This window comes from Mercenaria mercenaria, chromosome 13 (genome assembly GCF_021730395.1).
Source record: "Mercenaria mercenaria strain notata chromosome 13, MADL_Memer_1, whole genome shotgun sequence".
Lineage (NCBI taxonomy): Eukaryota > Metazoa > Mollusca > Bivalvia > Venerida > Veneridae > Mercenaria > Mercenaria mercenaria.
Window position 1 is genome coordinate 48,928,091 of NC_069373.1, and position 21,232 is coordinate 48,949,322.

The 21,232-nt window shown below is 34.6% G+C and overlaps 1 protein-coding gene across 1 annotated transcript; it reads right to left on the bottom strand.

Moving 5' to 3' along the window:
* Positions 1-1,171: 1,171 nt before the first annotated feature.
* On the bottom strand, positions 1,172-21,176 carry LOC123530340 (uncharacterized). The gene is made up of 16 exons (XM_053521767.1): positions 21,106-21,176; positions 18,266-18,507; positions 16,315-16,410; positions 13,767-13,903; positions 12,804-12,909; positions 11,981-12,119; positions 10,976-11,060; positions 9,867-10,040; positions 7,868-7,941; positions 7,228-7,410; positions 5,668-5,841; positions 5,211-5,366; positions 4,090-4,176; positions 3,440-3,623; positions 2,939-3,138; positions 1,172-2,381 (listed from the first exon to the last, which is right to left on the bottom strand). The coding sequence occupies exons 4-16, from the start codon at positions 13,782-13,784 to the stop codon at positions 2,096-2,098; spliced, it is 1,866 nt and encodes a 621-aa protein (XP_053377742.1). The 5' UTR covers positions 13,785-13,903; positions 16,315-16,410; positions 18,266-18,507; positions 21,106-21,176; the 3' UTR covers positions 1,172-2,095.
* Between the last annotated feature and the right edge of the window lie 56 nt (positions 21,177-21,232).

Genomic DNA, 21,232 nt, shown 5'->3' on the forward strand with positions numbered 1-21,232 from the left:
GGATTATTTCTTTTACTAGATATCAAAATAGTTACGATCCTGTGACGCATGATAACACATGTTTATAAATATGAAATTTTGATCATGTTATGTCACATTATAATTTACAGTTAAAAAAAAAAGAAAAAAAATATTTTTTGTTTCAATGAAAATTTTCACAGAAAGGACTACGGCACTGGTGCAAAGGAAATTCACAATAGAAGAGTACAATTTATTTGCCTTACTTGTGACAATAAATCGTCCTAAATTGTGGGTTCCCCTTGACCGTAATGATCAAGAGTTGTCGTTGTTTGCGACAGTTTTAGTAAATATCTCAAAATTCAATTATTGAAACAAAACCTACTTAGATAAATCCATTTGTCAGCTTTTTATCATGTTTAAATAAAGGAAGTATGGGAATATTGTATTCAGTAAATGGTCCAATACCCTTAGTGATCTGGTTTCTTAAACTAAATATTGTCATTTGGTGCATTTCCCCCTTTAAAATAGCTATATAAGCATGCAGTCATTCACAATAGATTCAGCTTTGCACGAAACAGATTTTGTGGCACGTCAAAATATTTCTAACTACAAAATGACTATGGAGATCTTTCCTAATACGGGACAAACATTCCTAAAAATAATTTCTAAATTCTTCATTTGAAACCCTGTATATAACTCAGTAAGTTTTAGACACTTACAGAGAACAATGCACTATATTCTGGTAAGATACAAAGGACCATTTTTACGATATTTGACCTCCATTTCACTGCTTGTATAAATAATGCTTAAGACGCAAACGAAGCTAACCATGTAATTAGTGCAAAGTATTAACTTTCGGGACAAAATGGCTTTCTGATGTTATACTTATAAAGGTAGCAAATTATCTATAAATTTTAAAAGCTAAATGATTGGAAAGAAAGTTAAAACTTGCATTAAAAACCAATACAATTGGTATGTGAATTATCCAAATGTAGGCGTGAGAACGAAACGTTGAGGCGATGATTTACTATGGATAAAACTTATATACATGTTGTTGTTGAAATACCTTCCACATTAGAATGCTCTAAGTAATTTATCAATGACTAGATGAATCTACGCAGTACACTAAAATCATTTCAAAATATACTTTTCTATTATATACTCAACCGTTGAATATACGTTTGTGAAACAGAATAACAGAGGAACTGAGTCATATCAAAACATTTATTTCAAATATAAAACTATTCTAAGTATAGGTGGCTGTAAGCCACAAGCAAATTAACAACAGGCTGTTAACATCTACAACTTCGTAATTTCTTCACATTTGCGGCCTTGTTAATTTTACACAGAATCAATAGACGTAAATCTTGCTTATTTTACCATTATGCTAACATTTTCATTAGCATTCTCAAGCTGAGATATAAAAATCGGAAGTTTTTGTTCGATTACACACTCTCCAAAATTAGAATTCAGCTTTCTCCGGTAGTTAGGAAAGACATTCTCAAGTATGAGCTCCGTCCGAGGAATGTCGAAACAGCATTTAGAAACGCATGGAAATTGGAGATACCCATAACGGATGCACTACCGTAAATAACAGATATCGAGACTAACTTGCTAATGTAAGATATAAAAGCACTTTTCTTATTCATGAATTTTCAGTTTTCACTGAATGAGACTTTAAACTACAAAAAGTTACTGAATTAAATTGAACTGAGTTTGGTTTTACGGCGGAACAACTCATTACAGGTCGAAATAAATATGAGGTATAGAATAAAAACTTTTATACCTGCCTGAATCAAAGCGATACAGCAAAACCAAGATCTTAGAACCTATTTGTCGCCTCTTACGATAATACAAGGGTATTTTTCATACACAAGTTGTCCAAGAAACACATTGGCCACTAACCGTCACTGAATGTTTAAGGCAAATTTTCACATTTTTTTGAAAGGCTGTTATTAGACATTATTTGGAGAAGATCTTTCGAAACATTTGCTGCTGTGTGTCTCGGAAAGATGCCATAAAAGAGAATCACCGGAAAATACTTACAATTTGTCAATGTCAAAAATAGTTGGACCAGTACTACTCAGTTTGTATTGTTTTGGCAAAGTAAAAATAAAACACTTGCTACAAAACTTTACTGATTGTTCTCGTCTGCTTCTGTAGAATCTGCTTTATTCAATTCACTGTCGTCTTTATCTATACCATTAAGAACAGCTTGAACATCGTCAAGTGAAATGTTCTTTTCTTTATGTAAATGTGTTCTCCATGCACTGCTGTCAATCGTGTCTTCAGTTTGAATGGAACCATTTTGTTCTGTATTACTGCGATAGAATTTCATCCTTTGAGAAGATTGTAAATCTGCGTCTGGTGTATCGCAGGATCCTGTTGTGTTCATATCAACTAAGAATCGCAGCTGATCCCTGTAATTGAAAACTCTATATTATCATATAAAGAATATGAAAACAGAGACAAACCTGAAAAATCAGAAAGATTAACCAAAATGTCTATGAAATACTGCATGCTATAATGTATAATTCCTTTTTAAATCAATTTTAGGGGCAATTGTAACTTATTGGTTTCTTTTCATTTTAGCTTTACAATCATAGTTTTATCATATTTACAATGAATAAATGATTTTTATGAAACTTCAAAATATTCGGGAAAGAAATCAGCTGAAAACAAAGTATAATATAACAGAATACACGGTCTGCCGTTCAATAGTCAAAACAATTGCACGAGGTTCGAACGACCGAGGGCAAACAGTTTTGCCTATTGACCGGCAAGTCATTCCGTGAGTGTTTCATCATGTCGAATCAGAAATAAATTTTTGACTTTAGCCCAGCAAAATTTACTGTTAGTCCGATTAATAGCACAAACTACCAGCGATTATAAGGAATCGTCTGATAATTACACATATTTTATAGAAGAGTGGGGACTAGTTTAATCTTAACAAAAACGTTACAAGCATTTATCTTACTGTATATTCCGCAAAGTATTTTCTTGACGAACCAGCCTATGTTGTATGGTAAGGAGGTTCATTTTGTGGTTATCTAAGGTGTCCCAGATGTCTTTAACATACTTGTTCATTTCATTCAGGGGTGGAGAATCCCATTTTGTTAGAACGTCTTTAAGATCCTCTATGTCTTCATACTCTGCATAGCGGGATGTTCTAAAATCCTTGAATATATGAAAATATGATTTACAGCCGATGATACACTAAAATTGACTTAATTTTGAAAAACCTTTTCTTGGTAATTTCATAAGTTTATGCTAGTTAAGCCGGATCGTAACAATTAAAACTATTATCAGTTTTTTTTCTATTCTATTTCCCTTGACAAAGTCATATTCATCACTTAATGATAGGCTTGTCAGTCAATTGTCAAACTATTGCCCGAGGTCGGAAATACACTGTATAACACAAATACTCATTTATTAGCTAAACAATATTTTGAAGTAATCCGCAAAACTCACTACTCACTTTCCCAAAAAAGAAACTGTTTAACTCCACTTTGGCAACAATCCATGCTCTATTGGCCTCCAACCCTCTCTGTGCATCTTGTTGCACCTTCTGATATGTATCAGTCAATTGTGCAATGAGGATGTTCAGTAGGATGACAATACACGTAAATAGAAAACACACCATAAATATAACACTTACTGTACTGAAAATATAAACAAATTAAAATAAACATGAGCAGAGACACTTCGAAGAAAGACTTGCTGTCTAAAAAAAAATATCAAAATTGGCTGTTGTGGTATCATTATTGAAATATATTCTGTTTTTAGTACCATTTGAATTATTATTATATTCAGAACCTGATAATAGAAGTATGTGGATATTCTCTCAGGGCAAGGTATACTCACAATATGCGCTGAAACTTTTCGTTATGTTATTTGAAACAAATTTTACATAATTATAAAATGTAGTAGACGTAGAAACACAAAAGGCACTGCAAGTACAGACAAGAAAACAAATACACTGTATGTAAGAGGAAACGGGCAAAAATTGTAGACACAATAATGGAGAGCAAGTTTAAAGGAACTTTTGCTAAAAGTGCTGTAATTTAATACAAAATATATGCTGAAGGTCCATAAATTTGAAACAGACTATATCCAGAATAAGCCTACCCATATCCGTCCTCTCCGGTATAATCAACCACAGGTTGAGCTTCTGTCAACGACCGAACGCCAACAAACAATATTTTCCAGAAGGTGCTGAAAATTATTTAATGTGTCAATGATGATACACAAGATATCTCGTACTCGTTAAAATTATAGTTTTGAATTACTTTGATGGCAGCACTAACGTAAATGCAACTTCAATTTTTGAAATTCCTGATATAGGATATGAATAATGAGTAACCATGGACTAGTGAAACATCGGAGAAACATGGATTAAAATGAGTATTCATATATAACATCAGAGAAAGGTGATCTATAGAAAACTGATATTACATTACATCGGAAAAACGTGGTATATATCGAGTAATTACGTGTAACATCGGACAAACATGGTCTATAACGAGTAATCACGTGTAACATCGGAAAAAGGATTTATAACGAGTAATCTATGTAAAATCGGAGAAAGGATCTGTAGGGTAATGATATTTCATAACATCTATAAAGATTAATCATAATTTGTAAAATCTGCATAGAAAGTATAAACTTAGAAGAGTAACCATATAAAATAACGTTGAAAAAAAACCCATAAAATTATGGTCTATAACGAGGATTCATGTGTAATATCGGAGAAAACATCAGAGAAAACATAGTTTTTAATAAGGAATCATGTGTAAAATCGTAGAAAACATGGTCTATGTCGAGGAATCAAATATAACATCGAAGAAAACATGGTCTACAACGAGGAATCATATGTAACATTGGAGAAAATTTGGTCTATAACGAAGAATCATATGTAACATTGGTGAAGACATTCTTTTTAATGAGGAATCATATGTAGCTTTGGAGAAAACTTGGTCTATAAGGAATTATATGTAGCACCGGAAACAATCATGGTCTACAACGAGAAATAATATATAACATTGGAAAAACAGAGTCTACATCAGATCAGACATTACTTGTTACAAATAATGGACGATTTTAAGACACGTACTATAGATATGTAACAATTATTATTTCAAAATTTTAAACGTTGAAATCTACTTCATTATGTGGCCTATATTTGTCTAATACACTTGCAAATCGAAATTTGCTTTATTCCGATCCAGTAGTTCTTTTTAAAGTATTACCTTGTTTCATTATGTGTATCTAGATCTCTGTCGCCCCTCAAAGACAGGAAGAATGATCCACTGAAGGCGAGAAGGATGACAAGAAACACGACACCAAACTGGATAAAATCATGGGCAATAATTCTGGCCAATATTTGAGTATACGCACCTGTTTGTCTGAAAAATGCAACCTAATTTAGATACTGCAGCTGTTTTGTTCTTTTTTGTTGTTGTTGTTTTTTCTTTTTTGTTGTTTCAATCTGATTGAAGACTTAACAACGAAACATGAAAATGCTTCACTTAAAAATTATCCAGATCAACTTCTAAAGTCACCATTTTTTATTCATGAGTCTACATATGTCCAGAAAGAAAGATACAGAAAAATATTTATATTATATATTCGGAAATAAAAAAGCATTTCACACCTTGTAATAGATTTTAAAAGAGACACGATCTTATCAAACGCGTTTATAGTTACCTAAATACTGCAGCAAATTTGAAAATCCTTATTGTCCAAAATAAATATCCAAATGCAAACACGTGCCACTGTGCACTGTTATGGGTAAATCTCAAAGGAACAATACAACTCAGCAAAATGGCAGACGACATATCAAACCAGTTAAATGGATCGTGGAAATACTCTAGCTTGTGTCTGAAATATGTAAATAAAAAGGAGTTAAAACGTAATGTAAACATATTCTAGCTTGTGCCAATATAACAAGAAAATTCATGATAGTCAATGGGCCTCCGTGGCCTAGTAGTTAACCTCATTGACTTCGGATGACTTGCCCCTCACCGCTGTAGGTTCTTGAGCTGTATAATTTGTTTCACGTGAAGAGGCAAACACCCTGGCATAGGATAGGTCGGTGGTTCTACAGAGGTGTCGGTTTGTGCCTAGGATCTTCCTCAATCATGAAAAGCTATAACGTTGCCGTAAAAAGTGTGTCGATGTAATATTAAACCAAAGAAACATTAAAAAAGGAAAACCTCAGCTTGTATATGAGAAAGATAATATTCCATCCAGTAAATAGAAACGCAATCTTGAGGATATTCTAGCTGGTCCCCGTATCATGAAATAGTTCACTTTGAGTATGGGAAAGATAGCATTTCATCCAGTAAGAAGATATACAATCATGATTAATTTCCATCCGGTAATTACAAAGGTGTACTTTAGAAATAAACGCTTAAAATACCTTAGTTTGACCTCATGAAAAGAAATATGTTGTTACCCTTGCGCATGGTTCACGTCTTAGGGAAATATCACTTTATGCATCTAAGGAAGAAGAAGAACTGGTCCGAAATATTTATTCTGTCTTGTAAAGAATCTAAATCTAAATATATAACAGCTAAGTCACGTTATCAAATCAATTATAAAAGTTTATCGCATCTCTTTGTGCCTATAGAAAACAACCCAAAATAGTTCAATGCATCGAAAAAGTATTCCTGCGTAACGCCCCGAAGGGAGGTAACATTTGCAAGTCATCAAATTGCGTTAATAAACTTACTATACACGAATAAGATGTTTCACGGAATAATTCTGGCATTGCCTACATAAGTTAACACATTAAAAGTGTCAAGGAAGCGATCAGGGTAGTCTTTTCTGGAAATACTTCCGAAAATGTCTATAAAAAAGAGGATAGTGCTAGGACTGGTCATCCTGGTGTCAATATAATGTGACTTGGTGGGATATCATGTCACGTGCCTATGGCGTGATATTCCGGTAAAGCAGCACTATAAAGTTGGGCAATGTGCTCACTGCTACAAGTACACATCGTCGTTTATATGACTGAAAAATTGTTGAAAAAGACATTAAACCTGAACACACACACAATATAATTTCGAGGGTAAAAAAGTGTGTGGTTTTGACCAAAATGGCGATATCGCGGGGATAGGAATCAGTCGTTTCAACTTCAGAAGATGAAACGAATGTCTTTGAACGTTTTTCCTTGTCGATTTGGGATTACATCTAGTTGACGCTACCAAGGAATCATAGAAAAGTTTTCCCAGCGAAAATGAATTATTTCAAAGTTAAACTCACCGTCTAAGTTGATTAATTTCTGTACAAACAGTTAGTGCCACAATTACAAGGGATAAAACCTCAAATACAGCCCTGGATATCTGCAGAGGACCATTATACACAACTGGATCAGATGACATCACTGCCACGATAGCAGAGTAGGTGATGCAAAATGACCCAAGAATATACAGGAAGGAATTAAACCTGAAATAAAAGCATGTACAGATATTCATATAGTAAATATGAGAGATCTGACAATACAACAACATGTTTTGGAAATCTGCCCGCGAATATCGTGTTAGAAATCGACTCATATATTTTTCAAAGTTTGTCTTAAAGTGGGTTAGATTCATACCCATAAAATGCGTTGTGGGGACAAAAGCTCACGTTTCACTACTATATTGCATATACTACTATATCCTTTCCCAGACAATCTGGCCAAACATATTTTGGGGATAATGGTGTAATGATAAACGAATGGCTAAAAAGTAAGATATATAGAATTGTATATATTTAATAGATATTTCATCTTTGGAATAATTCATATTATTGCTTGGTCATATATCTTATTTCTTCTGAACACCAATAAAATGTTTTGAAGTAATATTCATTTAATTTCTGCTGTGTTATGCAAAAGTGAATAAACATTTCTTTAACTTACTGAAACCTCCTTTTAGCATACAGCTTCCACTTTCTTCTTATAAGCAACCTTACTGCGTCATGGTAAACAATGTTCTGCAATGAAAGATAGTGCATTTACATTATTCTTATCGTCTTTCTAATTACGTGCATACTGTTCTGACCATTGTATCATGAAATAGATAACTGTAATAGATAAGCATATTGCGTTCAGACAAAAACTCTTTACTAAAAGTATTTCGCATTTTCACATAAAGTCAATACTCTTTCAGCTTATAATTATAACATTGTTTTTTAATGTGAGGCATGATATGTAAATTTATTCAGGTATCATACTTTTATATTTGTATCGTAGGCCCTATGTTGCTATAACCATAACAGCTAAACAAAAATGATATTCGGCTTCTACAACGTTAACAGATGTTGCATTCATATAGGGATAACGAACTGGTTGGTGCCGAGCCCAGTAGGGCGAGGGTACCAACGTATCCCAATGGATTCTGAAGATGTTATAACACGAAATGAATATGCGCTAACGTTATTCTAGCATAAAACGCGTAAAACTAATATATTGTCCATCTACATCATGAAATTTCCACGAAATGCGCGGGAATGTTAGCGTTGTTTTATGACGTTGACGTCATTTCCTTTTGACTTATCCTTTTTGGGGTCATAATACGTTTACGCTTTGCCACAGAACGCGCATATATAAAAAATGTGTTTTAGCAACACGTAAGCACGAGAATCTCTCTGTAAGCATACGTTTACTCTCCTGTTAAAACACCCCTGAAAAGAAACAAGAACAGCAGTTTTATGCCAAAATGTTCGTTCAACTGAAGTGTTTGAGAAATCAACAAAACTGTGTCTAAATTAAAAAAAACTTAATAATCAACGAAATGCAAAACACTGTACTTTTAAGAAAAATATTTATATTAAAGAACCATGTACAATACGAAGAGGTTATACGCCTGTGGAATAGTATCACGAGGGTATAATCCGATTCATCTTGTGAGATATATTAAAACATAGTTCCGCTATATACTTTTATAGATTCTTATATGTCTTTTCTGTAAACAAGTAGATGAAAATGTGAGGTATGGCGCCAAATATGGGAGGTCGACGTGACGTCAACGCGTAACCATGTTTAAACAGTGTTAAAATACGAGAAGTATCACGTCCGCGGCATAACATTGAAATGCGTAGACGTCCAGTGAGATATTCTACGCACTTAATAATCGATACAGTATAATTATTTTCATTGTGTTATATCATCTCTACTCTAGAACATATTTATATAAAAATGTAGAATGTCGGTATTTAAGAAATTATTTATAGCAAAACCGTGTTTGAACACTATTTATACACTAAAGCGGTTTTACGTCCAGCGCAATAAATTCACAAAAAGATCAAAGTATATTATTAATAACACATTTTTAAGTGAGATATTTATGAAGTAAATGCAAAGATGTTAATTTTTCACAGTGAAGTTTTGTTTTTGATTTGCATGCAAACTGGTTTTTTTGGGGGGTTTTTTGTTGTTTTGTTTTTGTTGTTGTTTATTTTTTTATTTCTCTTTTTTTGTTGCTTTTATTGTATTTGCTTTGTAAAATTACATTTTATATGCAGGTGACATGACATTACATTTTAATAGAGAAAATGTAAAATCAGGTATTCTCTGCTTTATCTTAGCTGTTAGCGAATGGCATTCAGATGAACAATAGTTTCCATAATACAGAAAATAAATCTACCAAAACCCGCCCCTATCAAACATCTCAAGGGTTTGATCTTATCTTTAATTACATTTCCGAACAACATAATTACATTGATACAATTTAGTGATTTTCATCGTAAGTATTTTGAGTGTTGGTGACACTGTGTCTTTGGTAAATCCTGAGGGCGTCCTAGATAATTAAGTGTTTATAAATTTGAAATATAAATATGACATGTTATAATGGCATTTTATAAAGACATCTTATGATTGATCTTATCATAGCAAAACAAGTATAATATGGTCTGCATACCTTATTTCCCTTTTTCGCAATTACTTGTAGCGGTGATCTTGACTTTTCAATGAAGTTGCTATCTGTTGGTGTCCGTCCGTCTTCGTCACATTCCAGCAGATCGTAATATACTCTCAATCTATCGGTGGAACCTCTTGTCTCTATCAAGCAGTCAAGTATTGATAGAATCGTTTTCTACGAAGGGATAGACAAATTGACCTCAAGGCAAAACAAACAGCATACTGAAAACGTTTTGTATGAGAAAACAGCCTGTTTAACGTTTGAATAACCATTTAAATTCTGAAAGCAAACTTAGATACTGACTTAGATGATGTAGATATGAAGTGTAACAAACCAGCTATGCAAACAAATATCCGCGTACAAAATTTTTATCATCAAACATGACGTCGAAACGGCAACAATATAGCACCTGTCCCATTGTACCTTTACGGACTGGACTGAAATAGGCTCAATAGATGTCTTTAAGGAAGGGGCCTTGGTTAAGCTTGCAACCACTGTTACTTTAAGACGATCACTTCTGTTAATTAATTCCAAGACTGCTTAAACCAGGTTGAAGTTATAGTCTATACTGGTTAGACATTTGACTTGACTCCTGTGTTAAGAGCCTGAGGCTCGAGATTGACGACGAATTTCGCAAATGTATATTTCATTCATTCACAGGGGCTAAGGTTATATAAAAGGCAAGTGAACATTATACAAATGAAATAATTGTAGTTTCGATATAAACAACAGGATATCGTTTTACGACTTTCAACACATTACATGATTAAGACGATTTGTACAGCCTCTGTTTCAGTTTACGCCGGCTTAAATACTTCTGTTTGTACCTCTTCGGCTAATTTCTTCCAGAATTGCTCCATACATGTGAAAGTTAAAGCCCTAAAAATATCAAGAATATACCTTAGCTGGACCTGGGGGATATGGGTCTAAGTCGCATCTCATAACAGCAAACGTTCGTTCGAATTAATTTGAACAGTACTCTGTTCATGTCAAACTGATGTTCGGAAAGGAGCATACTTGATCTTTTTATCACAAAGTGTGGCCAAGACTTTTGTGACAGCGACCTTAACAACTACCCAAAAGGAGAGGTAATGTCTAAAGAGAAATACCTGCATACTGGCCTCAATACGAAGTAAGTCATGATTTGAAAATTCTGCAACTTTTCTTCCGCACGAGATAAATAAGCCACGCACACTTAAATAAAAAAATATACAGGTTTATATTTTGATAAGTACCATACGTGATAAGTTTCAATGTAGAAATACATGATAAAATGAAATATATTATTTTAATGTAACAGCTTCATTACCGTCTGATTAAATTGTGCAACAGCTGACAAGGTTCACAAGCTTTTCAAGTATTTATTTATTTAAAACTGAGACGGGTTCAATTTCAAATTATTTTAACCATGCTTGCGTTGCTATTTCAGCTGTTTTGGAATTAGAAGATTTTCCTACGTAATAATATAAGTAGGTATTAACTTGCATTCCTTACATTCTATTTCTTTAAAATCATACCATCGACCATAGCGCAATAAATAGATTAGGATGACTGTACTTGATAATAGCATATCGAAGGTGGAATTACAAGTTATCTATTCTGAATTTGCGCTCGCCACCTACCAACTAATCACCTTACTGTCTTACTATTATACCATCGCCACATTATTACCTTACTATCGCCATCATGCTATCCTATAACTCCACTACCGCCATCATATTGTCTCACAACAAAAAAAGAAGTGTCACCTCTAAACATTTTAGCTCGTCTGATTTTTTTTAAAAAAATTCTACGAGGTATTGTCGTCAGTTGACCGTCGGCGTCGGCGTTGGTTAAAATGTTTGTTTATGTCCACCTTTCCTCAAACACTGTAAAAGCTACGGTTTTGAAACTTTGCACACTTGTTTACCACCAATAGGGGACATTGTAGGCCAAGAACCATTAACACTGATATGCATTTTGTTATGGCCCTGTTTTTACATAGAATATCTGAACTATAACTCTTCGTTTTACATATTGCCCAGCACATGCAGACGAGCCATGGCACCCGTTGGTGGTGCTCTTGTTTCTAGCTCTTATGATATACATTTAAACACTGATTTGATTTTACTTACAATGCATTTGGCATATAGGCAAGCAGAAGTGCACACATGTCGTCATTTTTGTTGTCCATGGCAATTTTCAATGGAAGAGTGCCGTGTTTGTCACGTGCATGGGGAACAGCATCATTGTCAAGTAATTTGGCAGCAACACCTGTGCAAAATTATAAGTAAGAATCTTTCACCGGAGAATATCTGGCTCGGATATAACTGGTAAGACGAAAACGAGGCTCTGTCGAGTTATTGTAAAACAGTCACCTTCAAGCCGGATATTTCCATCCGCACCGTCAACTATTGACATTTTCATTCCAGCACTATTTTATTGCAGTAGCGTATGTATTTACGCATTCGTTCATAAATTACAGCGCGTCATGTTACCGGCTAAAACATGGGGAAAAAAGTTATCTTTCGATTTTAATAACATGTACTTGAAAGACAAAACTTAATTACGCTGTTATTCGGAAAATGTTCCTGAATGAATGTGTCTGTAAGTGAAAACTGTCTTTGCTGACAGGGGTCTATAAACACTGGTACATTAAATCTATGGGCAAATAATATGTCCTTTATAAGCAGGTTTAAAAGTAGTGGCCTTTATACGGGGGTTGTCTTTAGAACCGGTTTGTCTGCATTATAAGCAGAATGATATAGTAATAACTCCAAAAGCATAGTGAAATTGTTGACGGTTGTAGTAGTCGGATGTGTTTTGACTATATTGTTCTGCACCTTTTAAAGCTCCAAACTGTAGTCAATATTGTTTGCGAAAAGAAAGCTGCGGTTTTGACTTCTGAAAATATGTCTTGTTTCGATGAAATTTATTGAATTAATTAGTAAAGTATACCTTTTAGATTCCTAATGACAGCATAGTGTAAAGGTGTCTTCAATTCGGAATCAGCAGCAGATGTGCTGGCACCTCGGTTTATCAGATTGTTTACGAGCACAGAGATCTGAATACAAAAAGTACGGGAACCACGATGATTAACCACAAACAAAAAGTATTGGAAATGTAAAAAGATATAAAAAAAAATGTGAAGTAACACATACGAGAAGTAATATAAGACAAAACACTTAAAGACCTGCTCCAGTCCTACCTTTTAACCTTAAATTGTCACTGAAAAGGCATGAAAATCCTGATTATGAAAGTGACGCCTGTCAAAATAGAGTCTATTTTATATAAAATTTTATGTAAAATACCTGTGGTTTTCCGTGCTAAAGTGTGGCGCGTGGACGTTAACTTTTACCTATTGTAATCATGGGTTGCGTACATACAATAGAATTTGAATAGCCGCGGAGCAGGGCTTTAAACTGAATAAAGGAATTAATTGTTTTTTTAAAAGAAGTAATCTGCAAGCTTGCTGACATTAAACATAAGTGTTTAAGAGACAATTAAAATACAGAATCTTTGAACTACGCCGAGCTTTAACCTTTAGCCTGCTGGCGGCAATAGATTCTGTCTTTGTGACCAATGCAGACCAAGATCAGCCTGCACGTCATGGACTGCACTGTTAACTTTTCAGTAAGTAAATTTTCAGTGAACACTCCTTTGAATAATAAGTTGTACTGTCCAAACTGAATTGTAGACTTATCCATTTTAGAAAATTAGCAGAGGGTAAAAGTTAACAAAACTAAAATAGAAATACTAAACTGAAGATTAAGATGATATGACTTTATCAAATTGATTGAACATTTAAATTTCAAAACACGAAAATCTAACACTAACTAGAATATGTCCATCATTTACACTTTAGGGAATATTTTTCTATATGCAGTATCGTTCAAATGCCTCCGACAGATAGGAACTTACTTTTGAATCTATTTTCATAGTAGAAATCACAAACAGTAAAGCATTGTCCACACTTCCCTTTCTTCTAACTAGTACATCCGTAAACACTTCGGTTTCCGCTTCCTGTCGACCAATCAGAAGCGTGCTTGTTTTATGTGCTACCTAAAACAGATGAAAAAAATATAAAACGTAAAAGTGACCAATCAATTTTGATGTCATACACGTCCGCCATTAAATCCTTGTATTAAGTTTATTATTAGTTTAAACAAGAGAACAACCTGTGACAACCCTAATATTATTATAATACAAATAAACAATACGCGACTGTATCGAAATTGGCCGTTCTGGATGAAATGCAGGAGAAGTGTAGTGGAGTTCGTATGGTATTACCGTAAGCAGTTTTACTCTACATTCATAGACTACAGGAAAAGAGATCTCTTTAAGTTTCAGGGATAGAGAGAAATCATCTGGACCAATCAGAAACGCTCTAAGTGATTTACTTCAGCGCAGTTATTTTTTTCCGCTTTGTGAATTAAAAAAGAACTTTCTCTTAATCATTAGAAGCTAGCATTTTAAGTTATATACCATTCAATTTAAATGAAAGTTCCATATAAGTGTTAAGCATATAGCTTTATTGGCTTGAGAGCTAGCACTTTGCTGACACAATATCGCCTTAATTTTAATAGACATCTCTTAAGGTAGTTCTGCACGTTTGGGTCGAAATTTTTTCTACAATGTAGAACGTGATTAAACTCAAATAAAAAGGAAGGGTCGTGTGCTTGATTTTTTGCTAGACTGATCTGAAAAATTTGGACCTCATGCAATTTAATGGGAGTCTATGGGAAAATCATAACTTTCGGTGCTTCCGATGGATCTACTTTCCAGATTTTACTTCACAACAGCAGGTGTTAAGTGCTGTTTGGCGGCCGTAAAAAGTCGCCCCGACTTCATCTCAGTGTTTTTATATTTTCTGGTCCTTCGGGATCATTGATTTCAACTCTTTTAGATTTGAAGATTGAATACTGCTTAAGCCGGTGCTAGGGGGCGTGGGCAGTGTTGCATTTTACATTACTGCTCATGAACAGACTCAATCAAACCGAGTCTGCAATTTTCACTGTTTGCCTTGTTTTCGGTGCTTCCGAGGGATCTACTTTCCAGATTTTATTTCATAACATTTTCGCGAATAGAATTTTTTCTACAATGTAGATTTTGATGAAACTTCTCACAGTTGTAAATAAACATATGGCCTATAATGTGGTGAAATAAAATGTATAGGTCCGTGTGCTTATTTTTGAGATATTTAACCACGATTAAAGTGCACCTAATATTCCACGCTAATTTTGAGACATTATTTTGAATTATTTAACGTGTCATATGTTTTAATATCTTATTTTGACTTTAGAAATATAGTAACAGTGTCATTTTAATAAATTTACTCACAGGTTGTCATTGATTCATAAAATGATTTTCATTTCCTTACGCCGAATCCAGGCTTTATTCTACGTTTTCCGGATAAATAACGTTACGCCATCACTTCCGGTTTATCAAACGTGCAGAACTACCTTAAGAGAGCACTTTTGCTAAGTTAAGAGCTATCTGTGTAGGCAATAGTAATATCTTTGTAGTAAATTGAACTCAGTCAAACCCTAACTAATATCCGATTTTATCTCGCCTCCTACAACTTTCTTGCATTTCTATTGGTGAATAGACGTCACGTGGAGACAGGATATAATCCATATCCTGCAAGTACATTTCAGATATGAATTTAATTAAAACAAAATGGCTACCGCATCGCTTGCGTAATTGAATCAAGTCAGATTATTCATTAGCTCCAGCTGTAAATATCGTTTCCGAGAGTAAATCTAGTATTTTCTTGCCGTTTTCATCTTCCTGCTTAGGTTAGGCTCACGAAGTTGGACAGAAGTTGGCCGTAAAAGCGGAAATAGAAGACACGGCCGTTGAAATCTTGTTTTTAAGTTAAATCATTGTAAAACACTGGAATTATATAATTGTTACACAGCAGTTTGTAGTAGGATAATTTAATCTACGTGCAGGATAAAGGATATAACAGACACGGGATGAAAGCCAAACTGACATCGTGAAATCAGATGATTTTCGGAAGGATGGAACAGAAGGATGTGTTGTTTTTATTTTTGCATTTCTGATCTAAACCAGTTCATAACCTGTATAAATGAGCTTTGTGTTTTGTGATTCAGTTCAGTCAAAATACAGGCCATTGTGCATTTTATGACTATATAAACAAAACATGATGACAAAACAAATGGTTGCAGGATTGAGGATTCCATTGTGCACTGTAAGTATATTTATTAATTTGCAAAAGGTTTCGATTATAGCATGGAATTAAAGGGCAGTCGCTCGAGCCTGATATGGATTTTCGAGACTACGTATATCGCGTATCCTGTCACCAACAAGCAGTGTAACTAATAATCTTACACTTCTGTCACCATTACAAAGAAAGATCTAGATAAAAAGAGCTACCAGTCACAGAACAGGTATAACTCTCTTTGAAATACAGCTAGCTCTCAACTAAAGAAATATCGCCACAAACCTACCGCCTTCTGAAAACTATCTCATGATGTAGTTTCACCAAGTTCTGCCGCTAATGTCAGTGATTCTGATGAAGTTAGTGAATGTCTGTCACCACCTGCAAAATTTTACAAGAGCTGTCTATTGAAAGCGCGCTCGACTGTTCGAAGATTTGATGCAAGTATTGGGTAAAAATATTACCGGAGATTTTCAGACAAAAGAAGAAAATAGATAAGACAAACAATGTACCTGTATTTGTGGATTTGGATAAGTCTTGCACTATATGGCAATGTGTGATCATGATGTTGAGCAAGTGTTCAAAGTTTCAAAGTCATACATCAAACAGTTTAGACAAACTATGGAATGACATGCGAAACTAATTTCTGTGTTAAAGTGGCCATAACTGAGCTAAAGTCTTTGTCTTAGTATGTATCTTGCCTACATATGTAGATTATGATGGTAAACAAGTGGTCAAAGTCTCAAAGCCAAATGACAAATAGGTAAGGCAAAATATGGACTGGTATGAAATATTTAACTGATTTCCAAGCTCAAAAGGGGTCATAATTCAGCCTAAATAAATGACAGAGATATGTACTCTTGCCTACAGATGAAGATCATGATGGTAAGCAAGTATATAAAGTTTCAAAGCCACATATTAAACAGTTCTGACAAAACGCTGACCTGTACGAAAGCTGAACTAAGGTATTAAGTCCAAAAAGGGCCATCATTCAGACAAAGTAGTTGACAGTCATTTACTCGATAGAAATTATAATGATAAACAAGTGTTTAAAGTTTCAAAGCCACATGCCATATAGTTTTGACAAAACATGGACATGTACGAAAACTGAACCAACTTCCAAGTCCAAAAAGGGCCATAATTCAGCCAAAATACTTGACAGAGTTATCTTCTCTTGACTACAGGTAGAGACTGTTATAATAAACAAGAGATTTTGGAGGACATCAACGCTCGACTATTCAACAGCCTTGTCAATTGACTGAATATTAAAGTAAAAAAGGGGCAAAATTTTGTAAAATTTCAAAACAGGGTTATGGAACCTGTACAATGCATATCAGCTTATGACAATGGACAATTGTGTGAAGTTTCAATCCATTCCCATTAGTGGGTACTAAGATACCAGTTTACACACAAAACCTTAACCAAAAATTTCTAAATCGAGAAAGGAGCATAATTTTGTAAAAAAGCAAAATAGAGTTATGGAACCTGTGCAGTGCATGTCAGAACACCACAGTGAATAAGTGTGTGAAGTTTTAATCCATCAGTGGGTACTGATATGCCAGCCTACATACAAAATCTGCTTAGTCGAAAAGAGGGCATAAATTTGCATAAATTCAAAGTAGTGTTATGGAACATGTGCAATGCATGTCAGATCATCACAGTGAACAAGTGTATCAAGTATTTAATCCATTCCAATTAGTGGGTACTTAGATACCAGCTTACATTCAAAAACAACTAAAAATGCTGTCGAAAAAGGGGCATAATTTTGTAAAAAAAAATAGAGTTATATTATGCAATGTAAGTCAGTTTATCACAGTGAATGATAGTGTGAAGTTTCAACCTATTCCTAAAAGTGGTGACTGAGATACCAGATTGCATACAAAAACTTAACCAAATCGGGACGCCGACACCGACGTATGAATGAGTCCAATAGCTCTACCTATTCTTTGAACAGTCGAGTTTACAAGTGGTCCAAGTTTGAGTAAATATCTTTAATGTTATACTAAATATTACCATTTCATAAAAACATTAACCAACGCCGACACCGATGCCGGGGTGAGACGTATAGCTCTCAATATTTTTCGAATAGTCAAGCTTAAAATGGTGTTACTACATTTTGTTCTTTTTCAAATGATTTATATATGTTTGTTTATAATACAATTGCAATAGATAGTAAAACGGGACAAACCAGCACAAACCCTACTGATTACCTTTTTTCCAAACAGTTGATTATTACCTAAATTGTCAAGCACCAGTCCTTCCGATTCCTTAATTCGTTGCTGTTTCTTTCGCCACATGTCTCTACCAGTGATGCGGTTTTTCTGTGGTCGTGACATCGTTCCTCTGACACCGCCTCGTAATGTCCGCTTTGGAAGATATAGTAAGGATTTGTTAGGTCCCTTTAAGCATTGTTTATTCCTTTGAAACGTACCCAGGTATAGTCTTAGAATGGCTGCATTTAGATACGTTCTCTTCACTCTAAAATTAATTCATATACGTTATTGATTGTACACATTGTTTATGGTATAATTGATATTTGGGGGTAATACACATTTCCGTCTTTTCACAACCGTTTGACTTCACTTCCTGGATCAAAATCATTAAAATGTATTCGCCCAATTTCTTTACTCCCAACGCTTTTGGATTATTTTGTTGAAAGAAAAATACACCGACAATATTTAAACATTTCTGTGATTTTATCTGCTAGACACTGTAACACAGTCTTGGAAATGTTCCTCAAAAGAAACTATTGTTGCATATAACGTAATTCACATGATAACTTCTGTCATTCATTTTATGTAAATGCTATCGGTAACAAGTTGCATTGTCAAAAGATAATAGATAAGGGTAGATTTCTCGGAAACACAGAGCACCACAAACACAGCCTCAGAGCCACGCATATGCAAAGTAGACCTACAACAAAAAAAAGCTGTAACGGAAAAATATAACAGACGGGTTGCTTCAAAAATCCAACAAGTACATTTTAATTTTATGCAAAATATAGAGCGGGGAGGAAGAGGTAATGGATAAAAAGGGGGTGGGGGAAGGGGGTTGAAGGGGAAAGTAGAACAAGGATGAATATTCAAAAGGGAATGCTACGTTCCTTAATCATAGTTACACAACAACGTGAACCATTGCAACGCAGACTCTCATGTACAAGAGACAAATACACACACGCACGCACGCACGCACGCACGCACGCACAACTATCTTACATAGATACACAGAAAAGTAAGATATAACAACAATGTAGGGAACCGCCCAAGACTCAAAGACGCACAAGCACACAAACGCACAGATATAAGCAGGAAAAAACAACAATCGGGCACCGCCTTAGGATTCCGGCAGCCAAAATTAAGGTTGGCACAATAACTTACTCATAATAAAAGGGGAGAATCAATTCACTACTGAATAGTACAAACAGAATCACAGTATGAGGTCTTTACAGTAATTGCAAAAACTGAAGATTGCTCATAAAATGTACTTACAATACCATTGACCTATCGGGGGTATTGGGTTTGAATACATCAGGTTTAACAAATATGAACACTAGAACTAATGCGTTTATACACGGTGATCAACGTGGTCATGAACCACTATATCAATTACAATTAATAGTAATGGGACGTGCCCCGTATCCCCCTCCCCACGCACACGCCCTCAACCCACGATTTATATCTCATCATTTAATTTTAGACCTACAGCAACTTCAGTAGAATACCAAAATTCGTTATCGAAATTGATAGAACTCGCTAAACTACAACATTGTTTCCAGAATTACTTTATTCGCAAAATAAAATCATTTTCTAAACTGTTTTTGTTGTTGGGTTTAACCCTCGCACCGATACAGTAACTGATATAGGTCATATGGCGACATTCCAGCTTTGGTGGTGGAGGTAGAGCCCTGGTGCCCCTCCGGACATTATTACATCACCGGTGGGCACCTGGTTAGAAACACCGACCTTCTGTAAGCCCTCACATGAAGTAATCAACACACCAAATGAGGCTGGGACCCACTTCGGTTAAGGGCAGGTGATTTGAAGTCAGCTGGTGCATCTTTTAGTTAATGCTGCTGTGCATATCGCATGGCTTACTGCTAATAAGTTCTTGCACAAGCTGCTAAATAAAAGGATCGCAGGAAATGCAACACGTCACTAATACATTTTAATCATATAAATAGATATGTATAATCTTTAACAAATAATTGAGTCTCCAATGAGATTCATTCCGTAATTGCTGGGTCATTTTCCACTTATTGGGTTTTTTGCCATTTATTGAGTATCATAGACCCAATGTATATGTATATTTATATTATTACTTTACCGTAGAAGTGGGCAAATATATGTTTGATCTTTAGATCCGTAAAAGACCGTAAAAGTGGACAGATATACCCGTAAAAGTGGGCAGTCTAACGGTACTGGAATTGAAAAGAAGAGACCCACATATCAGTTCCTAACACATTAGGCTAGGTACCCTCTCCCCCTCCTCCCCTAGATCATTGGGAAAGTGGTTAAAAAATAGTTGGGTGCAAAAGACCCATTAATCCACTTTTCGACCCAACAATTGACTTCGGACCCAACTAACCAAGTTTAAAACAATATATATACATGGAATGTTTATCTTGATGGAAATCAACATATATATCTAATGCTCCAAAGTGCACATAATCTGGTGTTATATTTAGACTTTACATATTTAATGAGTGAGGCTTACTGTATAACGTTGAACTTCTTGCATAAAACTAAGTAGTTGATATGTTGATGAAAACAGATGCAGTCCCAAAAATTGGGAAGTTTCCTCAAATATGATAAACAACAGGGTTGTATACATGTAATATAATATTCCACTCTAAATATAATACCAAACCCGATAGTGGCATTTTTTCATCAATGTAAAATTATTTTAAATTTAATCTAATATTTTAAGACAATTAAGATAAACCAATACCATAACCTCATTTGGCATTTGTCATGCAACATTTTTAGCAGACATGTACATATTGTTTCATTTATATCGTTACTTTAATTTGAAGTTGGTTTTTATTCTAGAGAAAAAGGATGATATATAAATACTTACAATGAAGCAGACAAAATCCAATAAAATCAGGTATGCGCTTAATTATTTCAGTTTAGGTTGATCCATACACATAGACGGAAGTAAATGTTTTCAGATTTGAATAGCTATGCTATATAATGTAAAATGT